The sequence below is a fragment of the Capsicum annuum genome, chromosome 4 (assembly GCF_002878395.1).
Source record: "Capsicum annuum cultivar UCD-10X-F1 chromosome 4, UCD10Xv1.1, whole genome shotgun sequence".
Taxonomy (NCBI): Eukaryota; Viridiplantae; Streptophyta; class Magnoliopsida; order Solanales; family Solanaceae; genus Capsicum; species Capsicum annuum.
In genome coordinates, this window is record NC_061114.1 from 160,000,102 (window position 1) to 160,013,525 (window position 13,424).

At 34.5% G+C, this 13,424-nt stretch overlaps 2 protein-coding genes across 21 annotated transcripts; one reads left to right on the forward strand and one right to left on the reverse strand.

Annotated features, from left to right (window-relative positions):
• Nucleotides 1-3,589: 3,589 nt before the first annotated feature.
• LOC107867780 lies at nucleotides 3,590-11,899 on the reverse strand. 20 transcript variants are annotated; one of them, XR_007054252.1, is made up of 7 exons: nucleotides 9,923-10,137; nucleotides 8,595-8,983; nucleotides 8,347-8,368; nucleotides 6,333-6,383; nucleotides 5,784-6,101; nucleotides 5,545-5,683; nucleotides 3,590-4,179 (listed from the first exon to the last, which is right to left on the reverse strand). XR_007054252.1 is itself a non-coding variant. In XM_047410315.1 (6 exons), exons 3-6 carry the CDS (start codon nucleotides 8,639-8,641, stop codon nucleotides 5,338-5,340), a joined length of 444 nt encoding a protein of 147 aa, XP_047266271.1. In that variant the 5' UTR covers nucleotides 8,642-8,983; nucleotides 9,923-10,072; nucleotides 11,614-11,899; the 3' UTR covers nucleotides 5,024-5,337. The 20 variants fall into 20 exon arrangements, 9 of the variants coding, with proteins under 9 accessions (XP_047266277.1, XP_047266275.1, XP_047266271.1 ...); XR_007054251.1 differs by having other exon boundaries at nucleotides 6,333-6,389; XR_007054247.1 differs by having other exon boundaries at nucleotides 5,784-8,368; nucleotides 8,595-8,797; nucleotides 8,888-8,983.
• Nucleotides 7,725-10,620, forward strand: LOC107867782. Its single transcript, XM_047410324.1, has 2 exons — nucleotides 7,725-7,895; nucleotides 10,398-10,620. Exons 1-2 carry the CDS (start codon nucleotides 7,725-7,727, stop codon nucleotides 10,458-10,460), a joined length of 234 nt encoding a protein of 77 aa, XP_047266280.1. The 3' UTR covers nucleotides 10,461-10,620.
• Nucleotides 11,900-13,424: the final 1,525 nt, after the last annotated feature.

Here is a 13,424-nt window from a genome sequence, read left to right on the forward strand (position 1 = left end):
ACAAGAAACGGAAGAAAAATGACATGTTCTGTGTGCAAGTGTATTGGACAAACAAGAAAGGATGTCCAACTTTGGTAAGTTAAATCTTTTCTTATTGATGAATTTTACTCTTTTTGAATGTGTTTTTGACCTTTGCATATTTTTTGTAGAAAAAAAATTTTAGTAGTAGCTGTGGCAGTCAACCTAATGTGCTAGCCAGCACTAGTACTGCAGTTATTGCTGCGGAGAGAGATGCAAATGCTTCAACAGCTGAAGAGATGCCTGTAAATGCTAAATCAAGCAACAGAAGGCCTGCAGGAAGGCCTTCAAATGCTCACAGTGCACCAAAATGTTCAGGAAGGCCTGCAAATGCTCACAGTGCACCAACAGCTACAGGAAGACCTGCAAATACTGCATTAGTTGGTGGTGTGAGGTCTGCAGCTGCTATGATGCCCACTATCACTTCAGCAGTGGGTGCTACACAATCTACGACTCAGCAGTCTACTAGTGGTATAGGTGCCCAAAAGAGGAAGACTAGTACAGCTTTGAGAGGTGGTGCAAATCTGGCATATAAAAGACCAAGGCAAAAGAAGGCAAAAGAAGCAGGTTTTGGTGTGCTATTTAAACCAAGTGGCAGTGTGGCAGAGAGGGTACATTTCATATAATGTACTTTACATTTAACTTGTTTTAATTAGTGCATGAATAACTGTTTCTTTTTATTTTTAGAGTCTGAAAATACTGAAAGAGTATTACATAGTCCAACACTTATTAGTTCAGTTCCAACCAATATTAACTTGGGTTTCAAACCAAATGGACTAAGGTGGAAAACTGGAGCTGCAGTAACTCAAAGACAGCTACAACAACAGAGTAACAAAAGATCAAAGGCAAAATCATCTCCAACCACTCAACCCACATCAAGCACTCAAGCCAGCAAGAATCAGTCCACAACAAGCACTCAAGGACACATTAGTGTAATTCTCTTTCTGTATAGATCCCAAAGTGTTGTTAAGACAATTTTTTAATACTTCTGGTTCATTTCTCATTTCATATGTTGTTAAGACAAGCATTTTGATGTCAACTCTTGTTAAGACATTATATATTGCAGATTTCTATGTTGGCAATGGTGTTTGTCATTAAATTTTAATTTCATTTCATTATACATACCAACTACATAGATCAAGCCATCTTAAATAATACAACAGATAAAAACCAGATGACAACAATAATGATAACAGTGATATCAATACTAATGCTTGGTCTTACATGTCTTCCGTGCCTTCCATATCTTCCCAGTCAGCGCACCTTTGGTACTTCAATAGGGCGAGCAGTTTGATAGTGACTTCTTTCGTTTGGTAGGGCGACGAATACTTCACGATCCAGCAATATTGCGTGAGTGAAGAAGGGCAATGCCGCTTGTAAAGCTCTTTCATCGAGTGCGCGATCATGACAGGACTCGAGGAAGAAGTTCCGGCTAACTCCGTGGGAGGTGAGATCTACTCATTGATTTTATATTAGATGAGCGACCGTACTATGATCGTTCGGGAGATATGGGCCCACGCGCTACACACAAGAATGAATTGTTATGCGGTCGGTAAACTCTTTCCTGTCTTCGTTGCCTTCGATATCTACCTTTATATTGTTCATTTTCATCGGCCTATCGAAAGAATCCACAACTAGTACCAACCTGATATTTTTGACAGCCCCAAAACATTCTTCCCGAATTGGTTGGTGTTCTTGACATCTTAAGTTCCGCGTAAAGTCCACAATAACAAATTCGAACTGTCATGGTGTTGCAAAAAATAACATAAAAAACTAAATTTCCAATATTGCAAGCATAGTAGGAAAAAAAGATTAAAGAACAAGAACTTGGAGCGAGAAAAAATGGAGAAGAAGGGATTAAAAAAAGTTCAAATTGCTCCAACAATAGTGTTGAAGCAAATGAGGAAGAAGGAGCATTTATAATAGGTGTTGGAACCCTTTTTGACCGTTGGGGCCCTTTATTTTATGGCTGACGCATGGCTGGAGACTAAAACACACGCTCCTATGTGGTCCCAGCCACATAGGATGCCACATCAAAAATTGCGTTCAAAAAGTTATTTTTTAGTGGATTCAGGGGTTTAGATGACAAACATGTAAGTAGAAGTGTCCAACTTACAAAACCAACATAGTACAAGGATCCAAAATATCATTTTGCCTTTGGAATAAAGTGATTTGCTCAGTTTTTGGTCTAACAAGGACATGACAAATGTTTTCAAGCCGGAAGCTTTTGTTGACTAAATACAAATAATTAGACACAGCTGCAGAGACCTTTCTTGATATCTGGGGATCAATTGTAGAAGAAAAAATAAATAGCCGTGGACGGCCTCATTTGTTTGCACTTAATAGAGGTCTGAATTTGAATGTTTCAGACTTTAGATTATTAAATGCATTTATTTTTAACTAAGATTTTAACTCTTAATAGGGCTGATAGGTCTTAATCATTCAGATCTAGAACAAAGTCTTAATAGGTCTAAAGGGATATTCTGGCGTTGGATAATATTCACCACTCTATTCATAATCAGCAGTCACCACCACTAACCATCTCTGCCACCATCAACATGATCAACCACCACCCATCACCACCAGCTACCTCCACCATCACAACCACCATCGACAAAAAATACCGCTACCAACCACAATTGTCAACCGCTACCACACCTACTACATCTTTTATTCTGATTATATTCATCGTCATCACTGCCATCAACAACACCACAATCAGCAACCACTATCGGTCAATCCCTACTACCAACCAACTCATTTATCATAACTAACACCACCACTAACTACCACTAATATATCACAACCTCTACACATTCTTTGGCCGCCACCACCATTGTCACTAGTAACGCCACCTCTACCACCACTTCAACCAGTACCATCGCTATAATTTACATCTACTAACAACCATCTCCACCATCACAACAAATGACATCTCCAACTAGCACCAACACATCGTCTATCATCATGCATTCATGTTTCAGCCAACACAATCAACACCTTAAACTACTAACATTAAGCAACGTCACATCACAACAACCATCACCACCATTAATTGTCACTATCATAACAGTCACTACAATACCAACCATCACAATTATCACCACCAACATTATTAATCACTAACATCAATCATTGTCACCACAACCACCATTATAAGCCATCTCCACTATCACTAACAAACATAAATATTTTTTCTCAATCAAATACTAATAATTTTGTTGTATTAAATTACATATTTTTTTAATATATAATTAATATTTTATTTGAATTGTATTTTTTATTTTATTATGTATACAAATAAAAATTTTTTACACATTTAGATGTTGAAAAACAAACAATCTTAATCATTCAATTTTCAGATCTAGAGACAACATCTTAATCATTCAGATGTGCATTCAGATTTAGACGTCTGTATCTTTAAAAAACAAATGGAGCCCAAGTGGATTAACACCACTAACGAATTTATTGTCTGATATAGATTTTCAAAACCTGTACGATTAAAGATATGTTGATTCATCAGACAAATATTCCAACATATCTAACCCATCATCAACAACAACATCAACAATAATAACAATGTCAGGGATACATTGACATCAATGATGAAGGATCCAGGATAATTAATTAGCCTCGGAAATATGAGAAAGTGAGTGATATAATAAGAGCTATAAAGATGGTATGCAAATCTCACATGGTTTGATGACGATAACATTGTAATAACCACATCACTTGTCTGTAACTTTTAAAGGCGAGTCTTCTGTGAGAATGCATTTGTCCGAAAACATCCTTATAACATCTTGATTTCTGGGGCGAATACAAATTGATGAACTCAAGGTCAAAGAAACGTCACATTAATTGGATTGTGCCCGAGTAATCCTTTAAACCAAAGAAAGAAACATATAGAAGGATTACAACATGGGTAGCAGCTTTTAATTACAGGTTTCAAGTTTGAGTAGCTGAGAATGAAAAAAACCTTGTTGGGAGTATTGCCTCAAGAAATGAGTTGAGAGATACACACACAGGCGGATATATATATATATATATATGAACATTAAGGAGCCAACTTTTAGAAGATGGTATTGAATATATTATTTGCATGGATCGAAAAAAAGAGGAGATGCATTCTTAGATTGAGCTCTTCAAACGCGTGATTGGAACCTGTTGCATGAAAGAATATTTAGTTTTGGATTTGCAAGTTAATTACTGGAAATTCATGAAAACGGTAAGTGTAAACATTAAAAGAAAGAGGTAAATGAAATATATTGTTCATGAGGCCAGGTAATTTTATTATGATATTTATCATAAGAGCTATAAATTTTTGAATTAAATGGTGTGAGTTTGTCAAATGTTCGATAAGCTTCTACATTGGCACAAATGTTTGTTTTCTTTGCCTTATTAAACAAATTAAAAAAAAAAAAAAAAAAAAAAAAAGTTAAGACAGACGAACCTTACATCTTTAACATTGTTAAGAAATAATTAGAATCCACATAAAATATAATGCTAGTGGGTGGAAATTTTTTTATTATTTTATTCTTTTATCGATTTAGTTGAGACAATTTGTAATTCATCGTAAAGGTAACATGCCTAACATGCTCATAAAGAAAAACAACTACCAAATGTATTAATGCATTTTCATTATTATACCATCCAACACAACAGCTTGTTATCATTTTGTTTTATGTAGCTAAGTAACTAACTATACAGAATATGTTCTCACACAAAGAGTAAAGCAAAATAAACTATCTTATCTACATGTAACTTTCTATATGAAATCTGATATGATAACCTAAGAAAGAGAGCATTAACATACTATAAATTTACACAAATCGTAGGTTAACATATAAAAGTTCTTTACGATGTCTAAGCAAAAAACCCTTTTCAAAATAATGTTTTTCGAACTCTTCAATAATGTAAAGAGGTGCCTGTCGAATCCTCCAAAAGTAATGCATTGTTGGAGGATCCGACACGGGTGCTCTTGGAAAATCCGACCGACAGAGCAAAATATTATAAGTTTCTTTCTATGGCTGTTCTATATCGAAAGATGTAGATTTGTTTTCTGAATAGTTCTTTCATGAACCTTGATATAAAGCTTAATAACAATGGATTCATGTTCGATTGGACTAATGTATATATCACAATTCTCTTCATGGCAGAGCTTAAACGCAGTAGGTAAATTCCCTAATATGCTCCATTAGTGGATGGAGTTAGTGGGGCGGAAGGGGTTCATTTAAGATGAACCTCCTTCACCGGAAAGTAGAAGGTACGCTCCCTATCAACTTTCTAGTAGTTAAAGCTTACAAGCAGTAGGTACATTCCCTAATATGCTCCATCAGTGGACGTAGTTAGTGGCAGGAGGAGGTTCATCTTGCTTAACTGGAAAATAGAAGGTACACTCTCTATCAACTTTCTTGAAGTTAAAGCTTAAAAGCAGCAGGCACATTCACTATCAAGTCCTACATATGCAATAGACATTCAATAAATAAGAAGTTTCTGAAGCTACAAAATGAATTCACAGTTACGTACATTTACAAAAGAGAATATGGAAAGCAGTCATCTTCGGTATATATATGATATAAACATTGCAGTGTCAGATGTATTCCTAAGGATGCAGCAAAAAATGGCTCCAACCATAGTTCAAAAGTAGCGACCAAAAGATGTTTCACTGATGATGAAAAGAAAGTATCAGTGAGGAGAAGTAAATCAGGAAAATAAGATTGTAATGGTTTGAGTTCTGTTAACATCTTTCGAAAAAGGTAAATTACCTTGTGGTAGTTTTTCAGAGGTGGAGTTTTCACCTCTGAAGCATGTCTGACACGAGAAGTTCTTGCTCGATTTGATGCACCCTGATTGTTTGTTGTGCCTGTGCCACCATTCTCTATTTTTCTTTTACCACTCTCTTCAATGTCCATTGCAATGCGTGAGGGTCTTGTGTTGACTGTATTCTCCTTTTCCATGAAAGATACAGTGATCAGCTTTCCAGTACTTGCATTAGTAGTATTTAAAAATGATTTCTTGACTTGAATGCTGAATGTCTTTCGAGTCAATTGTGTTTTGACACCTTCAAGAGGCAGCATTTGCTTCTGCAAAAGTAAACAACAGAAAGTTTTTTAGTTTTTTGATCTGGAAAAAGTTGGCACAGATTTTGATTTTAGTTACAGTAACAAATTTGAGTAAAATTTGGCTAATAAGTTATTAGATGATGAGTTTTTTAATTAGTAGGTACACCAGGACTTGTGTCCACGGTTATCATCATGTTTCATCGCTTTCAAACAATTAGTAATCGAGTGTAAAGAGGAAAAAAAGTTGCTCACCTATAATTAAAGTTTAATACAGGACCCACAAAATCTGGTTAGCTTAGGCTCCTGAAACTTATAATAACATGAAATTCAATGCATTGGATCCATGATGTAAGAAACGGTAGAGAGGTTATTTCCGATAGACAATACACATTATACATTTTTAAGACTGTTTATTCCATTTGAATAAGTCAGAAATGTTGTTTTTAATGATTATTAATATGAACAAGAGGAAGTTTACACTAAGTTACAAGATGTCCTAATTATATAGTGCTACTGTACTTGCTAGAAGTGTGTACATGTTTCTTCTTTTAATTCTGTCTAAACAGAATACACAAATAAAAGAATATAAAAATGTCTATGCTAACCTTTTGTGTATGATCATATCTGGAAAGCTAAGCTTTTTATACTTTGGTAATTCATACCTATAAGTTTGTTGGCCAACAACAGACAATGATTAAGATAATCTTGACCTAAAATTATAATTTACTTTTTAGCTATTGACTGAAATCATAGTTTGATTCTCCAAAAATGTTCGAATATAAAAATGTCTATGCTAACCTTTTGTGTATGATCATATCTGGAAAGCTAAGCTTTTTATGCTTTGATAATTCATACCTATAAGTTTGTTGGCCAACAACAGACAATGATTAAGATAATCTTGACCTAAAATTATAATTTACTTTTTAGCTATTGACTGAAATCATAGTTTGATTCTCCAAAAATGTTTGTCTAGTTGCTTCGCGAAATACTCTCACTTCTTTTAATAATGTCGGTGTATGTAACTTAAATCCTTTTTTCAATCTTTAGCTGCTCTAATCCGAAATGTTTGACAGGTTATCTGCAGAAAGATCCACTAAAAGATCCACTGCAATTAGTCTTCAACCAGAAATCTTCAGGTCCAACACTAAAATCCCTTCTCTCACAAAATATTAGGCTATTCAAACATAAAAGTCATGACTTTGATCCAATGGTTAAGTTTATCAAAGAATTGCAGAGTGATTTTGAAGTGATATATGTTGGCCAGATGTGCCTTTCTTGGGAATTTTTGCACTGGCAATATATGAAAGCTTTTTAAATTTGTGGGATTCTGATCCACGTGGGATCAGAAAATATAATGAAGTTGCTGGAGAGTTTCAACAGTTTCTAGTGCTCATGCAAAGATTTATAGAAAATGAACCTTTTCAAGGGCCTAGAGTTCAATATTTTATCAAGAGCCGATATGATCTTAGTAATCTTCTTCAAGTTCCTGTTATTTGAGGTTAGTATCTTTTCGACTTTTGTTGCTGATTGTTGTTAGAGACAATCTAGTGTATTTAAACTCGAAAATAAACATGCAGATTACAAGTAAAGAACAGAAACAAGGCAAGAACAAAAGAGAAAACTGACTATTCAATTACAAGTGACATGCTTGCGGAGATACTGGAAGAATCAATACGAATATTTTGGCGATTTATCAGAGCTGATAAAGATTGCTATAGCGTGATGGCGAAAGGTCAAAAGGGAATTCATCCAACAGAGGTTCAAGAACAAGAGGAGTCGGAGCTTTTACTGGAGATCAGAAAAAATCTTGAAAAGGTTAGTTTCTTAGGCTACATCTATTGAACCGTGCTGACTTTATTATCTCAAAGTTTTAAGTTGTTAGCGTATATTTAGATTTGATGTTTGGAATGTACGGTGACATGATTTTTCACGAAATGCAGAAGGAGAAGAAGCTGCAGGATGTTTTGAAAAGTGGAAATTGCATACTGTAGTAAAATTAAAAAAACCTCAATTAAAATTCGCGAATCGGGTCTTCTTTCTTCCATTAGAATAAAAAATCTCAAGTAAAACCGAAAAATTAACCCACAATAAGAAGCTTATCAAAACTAAGATGGCATATAATATGAAACAATTTTAACAAAAAGCATACTGGACACAAAAGGGAAACAACTTCAGTTTTTCCTGATTAACGGAAGAGAAGGATAGAGAGATAAGAAGACATTGCCACATATTTTGTTCTGTGTCGCGGGGAAAGCGTCTGAGGTACCTCGTGTTTGCCACTGATGACCCTGCAGTTCAAACGAGCAGTCAGAAACTTATATCGCGACTAATCTTAGCATTAGTATGAGTTCATTGACCATATAAGACGGTTCATCTTGATGACCAAAGAACTTGGAGTCTTGAAAATTCTAGATCCACCTCCGGAAGCATGCTTTTCTTTGGTTTACGAAGAACAATGAATTATTTACTTCAAGCAATTACAAGTTGCTAAAGGGAAGAAGAGAAAATGCTCACCTCTCTTCGCCGCTTGTTGATATTGATGCAGAATCCTCTCCTTCCATTCAACAACATGCAGGGCAAATGTAAACTTTTGGCAGTGAGGATAACTTGATGCAATCAAAATGATACCATTCATCACATTTATCACAAGCAAGCATCGGTCTCTGATCATAAGGTTTCCGACAAAGGCAATAAAGCATAATCTGATCCCTTAGTAACTGCATATTCCAAAAACATGTCCTAGTTGCATTTGACACGACTACACTTAACTTTCATCTTGAACAAGAGTAGCTCTCTTAACATTTTACCTTGAGTTCCTTTTCACATGACACCGGTAAACTTTCACCCTCCATGATGAGCTCAAAACCCTTATCCAATCCAAGTGCGCCCCCATCTATTGAAACCTGGTATAAGGAAGATGTTTAAGGATGATACCATGTATCAAGAAATGATCTACTAAGATCAGAATGTTTTTTATCATAGCCAAAGGGCAACAAATGTATTCTATCAAGGTCAGTATACTCATGAACTACATTCCTGATTCACAAAAAGTGTCTTACGAGAACGAGAGTTTCAGTAGTGGCGAACAAGCTGCAGAGAATAGAGCTCACTCATTTCGACAATGAGTCTGATGAGAAATCACAAACAGCCGAAGGCTTTTGAAGTGCCCTCATTAATTTCTTACGCTTGTTCAAAAATTAGTTTAACTGATGAAACATTATTAGACTGGGGTTTGCTAAAAAAATTATCTCAACAGGTTTAGTCTCTTGATGCTTCCTCTAGTAAAACTATTTATTAAACATGAAAGAGTGACAACAGGACTTTCCAAGATTACTTGAGAGACATAAGAATCTAACAGAGATCCTAAAACTCAATAGTTCCAAAGTATAGTAAAATTACCGATGATCGTAAGAGATTTTCCACCTTTAAAAGGGCAGTAGGCAGTCCAGTGCACTAAAGCTCCTGCTATGAGTGGGTCTATTATATTTAATTCCAATTTCCTGATATCCCGCAGTTATGTTAAGGATCTAGAAATGAATATCATGTGGATGTGTATCCATATCGGGTACGATATTATAATTTGCAGGTTTTTAGTTTATTTTGAGGAATCTATTGCAGCACACTTGAATAATTTTTACCCTGTATGAGAAGGTAAAGGAGAGGTCCATGTGAGATAGAACCAGCCAATTTCCTTAAAAAAAAAAAAGAGAGAGAGAGAGAGAAAGAAATGAACATCATTATTATATGAGCTATAACCTATCTGGAAAGCACGCTGGAGTTCCCCAAGAGAAATAAATAGATCAATCAATATACAAATTAGGGCAAGTGAAAGTGTAGCATACCTCTTTTAAATGCCGTTGAAGCACTTGAATTGAGCGTTTGTGTGAATCGTCTAATAATCTCTGAGCTCTGATTTTCCAAGAAGTTCTTGCTAATGCCAACTCGATTTTGCTGTTCGACTCGGAATCATATGCACCAACAACACGTACAGCCTATGAAGTCAACAGAAAGTGAAAATAAGTTCCAAGTAGTGATTTTAAAGCTAATATTCTGACATGCTCACCGCAAAAAGTCGGAATTAATTGATCCTAAAATCAAGCTAAATGCCCAAAATAATGAAAGCGAGAGAAAAAAAAAAAAAAAACTAAAAACCATATGCCCACATCAATGAAACACCCCAAAATATTTTCTAATTGCAGGTCACGTGTCCTTAGTGTATATTTTGTGTGCTTTATTTTCTACTTTGCTCGATCGGTCTATTATATCTATTGAGTACAAGTGAACAGTACTCACTCCTATTGTACTCTTTCGATGCAGATTCAAGTTTGGATGCACCCCACATTGCTTGATTTGCGCAATTATTGGAACTTTTCAAGGTAGTTGATGATTTTCAGGCATTTGGATGTCGTCTGCTGTCTTTCTCTTTCTCTGTAGACTATGTCTTTATTTTCATTTCAGAGACAGAGTTTCTCTTATTTTTGGATATCTTATGTATTTCATTTGGATTCGGCTTGTACTAGTTACGTTCTTATATTGTTGACACCTGGTTTGAGAGTTATGACTACATTATTATGTTTCTTTTTGCACTTATTATACTTGGGTAGTTCGACTTCGTTCTAGAAGCCTTACCTTGGAGTTATTATTGTCTTTTCCTTTTTGTGTATTGTTTGGGCGATAGACTTACTTGTCAAGTTTCGCCGCAACAAGTGTCATCATGACCCTTTGGATTTTGAATCATGACACAATTCAACCTTACCTAGTAGTGGGTTGGGTTGGGCTATCCCCATGGGTTATATCTATTTTGACGGCCCTAAATTTAGAAAAACTTATATAAATCCCAACAAGTTTATCCCTAATTACTTTCTATCCCTTATTTTAATAAAAATTACATAAAATTTCTTATTTTAATTTTTTGGATACATAATTTGACAACCGATACATAATAACAGATACATCCTAACAAGAAATTAATGTGCGTTAAAAAAGAAAATCTGTTCAATTAATGATAAAATTTAAAATTCAAGAAAAAATCACTCTTCAAGCAACAACAAACGGTCATATCTCCGGTGAACTTATGTTGTCGAAGCAATCACAACAAATCCAAAACATTCAAAAACCACAGCGAGCTCTAACCGTTAAACCCTCAATCACTGACCACTATTCCAGATGAATTTCATACTCAAAAATTAAAATCCTCTTCTCCGTCGGAAAACAGCTAACTGTCACCACCACCGTCGCTTCAACCAGCCAACCGGTGAAACACCACCTTCCATACATCTACACTGATATATATCAATACAATCCAATACATAAATCCGGTGTATTCATACCGATATATATTGATACAAATCGATACATAAATTTGATGTATCAGAATATAAATTTAGTAAAACAGATACATATCGATACATAAATCAGATGTATCAGTAGTTCAATTTAGTATTTCAATACATAATTTTGGGATATTTTTCACCAGATACATCATTTTTATGTATCACTAACACAAAAAAAAATACGATACATGATTTTATACCTCTTTTGAAGAGTCCGTGATGTAACCTCATATCCTTCACCATCCCACCATTAATGGTTGATACCTCATGAAACCCGCAAAAAGGAACGATTTAGGGTGAAAAAGATTGAATCTTGGATCAGAAAGATTGGATCTCTTTGGGATTAAATCTTGAAGAGGAAAGGTGACCGAGAGTGGCGGTGGAAATGGAGGAGGGATATGATCGGAGGTGGTGGAAGGAGAGACCAGAGAAGGAATTGGTAGTGACGGCGATAGAGACAACGACAGTACAGGTGGCGAAAGAGAGAGTAAAGAGAGAATTGGGTATTATACTTTCTGAAGGTATTATTAAATTGGTGGAGAGAAGATTTTCACCTAAATTTTTAGGGGCAATTAATATATTTGATTTTTCAGGTGACAATGATGTATCTAAAAATTTGAAGACAGTAAACATAAATTAGAAATTTTAGTAATTAATATAAAGAATGAAAATTTTAAATAGTTTAGATAAGTTAAGTTGAGGTATTAGATAACTTTTTCCTAAATTTATCATAAACTTATTTTAAGTTCCTATATTGACTTCTTAAGTTTATATATCATAAGTTTCTTTTTTATAATAGAAACCTTCTTAGGTTAATTCATATAAACTTCCTTTTCCAAATTTTCATTTAGAATGATTTTCGCATTCATTTGATGTAACTCTAAATCTTAATAAATTACTAAAGTCATTATAATTCTGAGTGAATCTTTTTCATAGACGGATAGAAATGTTTCTTTTTATAGCCAATGTTATCTTTCTGAGTGAAATCTTTGACAACAAGCCTAGTCTTGAGACCTTCGACGCTGTTAGTTTAGCCACGTTTGGTCTTAAAGATTCATTTACATCCCAACTATTTTTCAACTTTCTAGTAATTCAATAAGGTCCCAAATTTCGTTTTGTTTCATAAACTTCAACTCATCTTTCATAACATCTATCTATTTATCAGATCTATTACTTTCAATGACTTGTAAAAATGAAATTGGATCATTATCAATTTCCAAGTTAATTTTTAACTCGTGTAGATATATCAAATCGTCATAAGAAATATCAGGTCTACTTTGTCTTTGAGATTTTCTTAATGCTACTTCTTGTGACTCATCAAGTATGAATTCATTAAGATTAGCATGGGCATAATTTGTTGTTTTTGTTGATTGTTAGGTCGTATAATACCTTCAAAAACAACAATTTGGAAGAAGTGCAGAATAGAGGAATTCACATCCTAAATTTTTAAATTTTTACATTACATGATTTTCACTCTCACTAAGATCATCATTTTCAATGAACCTAGCATTTTCAATTTCAGTTATTCTCATACTATGATTAGGATAGTAAAATCTACCCTCCTTTAATTTTTCAGGATAACTTATGAAGAAACTACTGATTGTTTTTGAATTTAATTTCTTTTTTCATAGTTACAAGCTCTAACTTTTGTTGGACGATTCTAAAAATAGGTGCCTTAAATTAGATGTCCTATCAGTTCAGAGTTCAAAAGATGTCCTTGAAACTTCTTTATTATGAACTCTATTTAGTAAGTAAACGGTAGTCTTTGTAGCATACATCCACAATGAAAAAGAGGTAAAGATGAATTACTCTTACTTAACATACCCTTAACCATATTCAGTAATGTACAATTATGTCTTTCTGTCACTTCATTTTGTGGTGTGCCAGACTGTGTGTATTGAGCACACATGTCATATTCTTTTGAGAAATTTAACAAATAGATTTGGGTGCTTTTCAGTTTCATCATATCTTTCATAATATTTATCACCTCTATCTGATCTGATTATTTTCA

Excerpts from the sequence above, each read along its gene's own strand:
- LOC107867782 (XM_047410324.1), top strand. The coding sequence starts at position 7,725 with ATGCTTGCGGAGATACTGGAAGAATCAATACGAATATTTTGGCGATTT. Across the intron at positions 7,896-10,397 it reads TCAGAAAAAATCTTGAAAAG|ATTCAAGTTTGGATGCACCC; the intron begins GTTAGTTTCTTA and ends CTTTCGATGCAG.
- LOC107867780 (XM_047410315.1), bottom strand. The coding sequence starts at position 8,641 with ATGGAAGGAGAGGATTCTGCATCAATATCAACAAGCGGCGAAGAGAG. Across the intron at positions 8,369-8,594 it reads TCAACAAGCGGCGAAGAGAG|GGTCATCAGTGGCAAACACG; the intron begins GTGAGCATTTTC and ends TTTGAACTGCAG. Across the intron at positions 6,102-8,346 it reads TCATCAGTGGCAAACACGAG|AAGCAAATGCTGCCTCTTGA; the intron begins GTACCTCAGACG and ends TTACTTTTGCAG.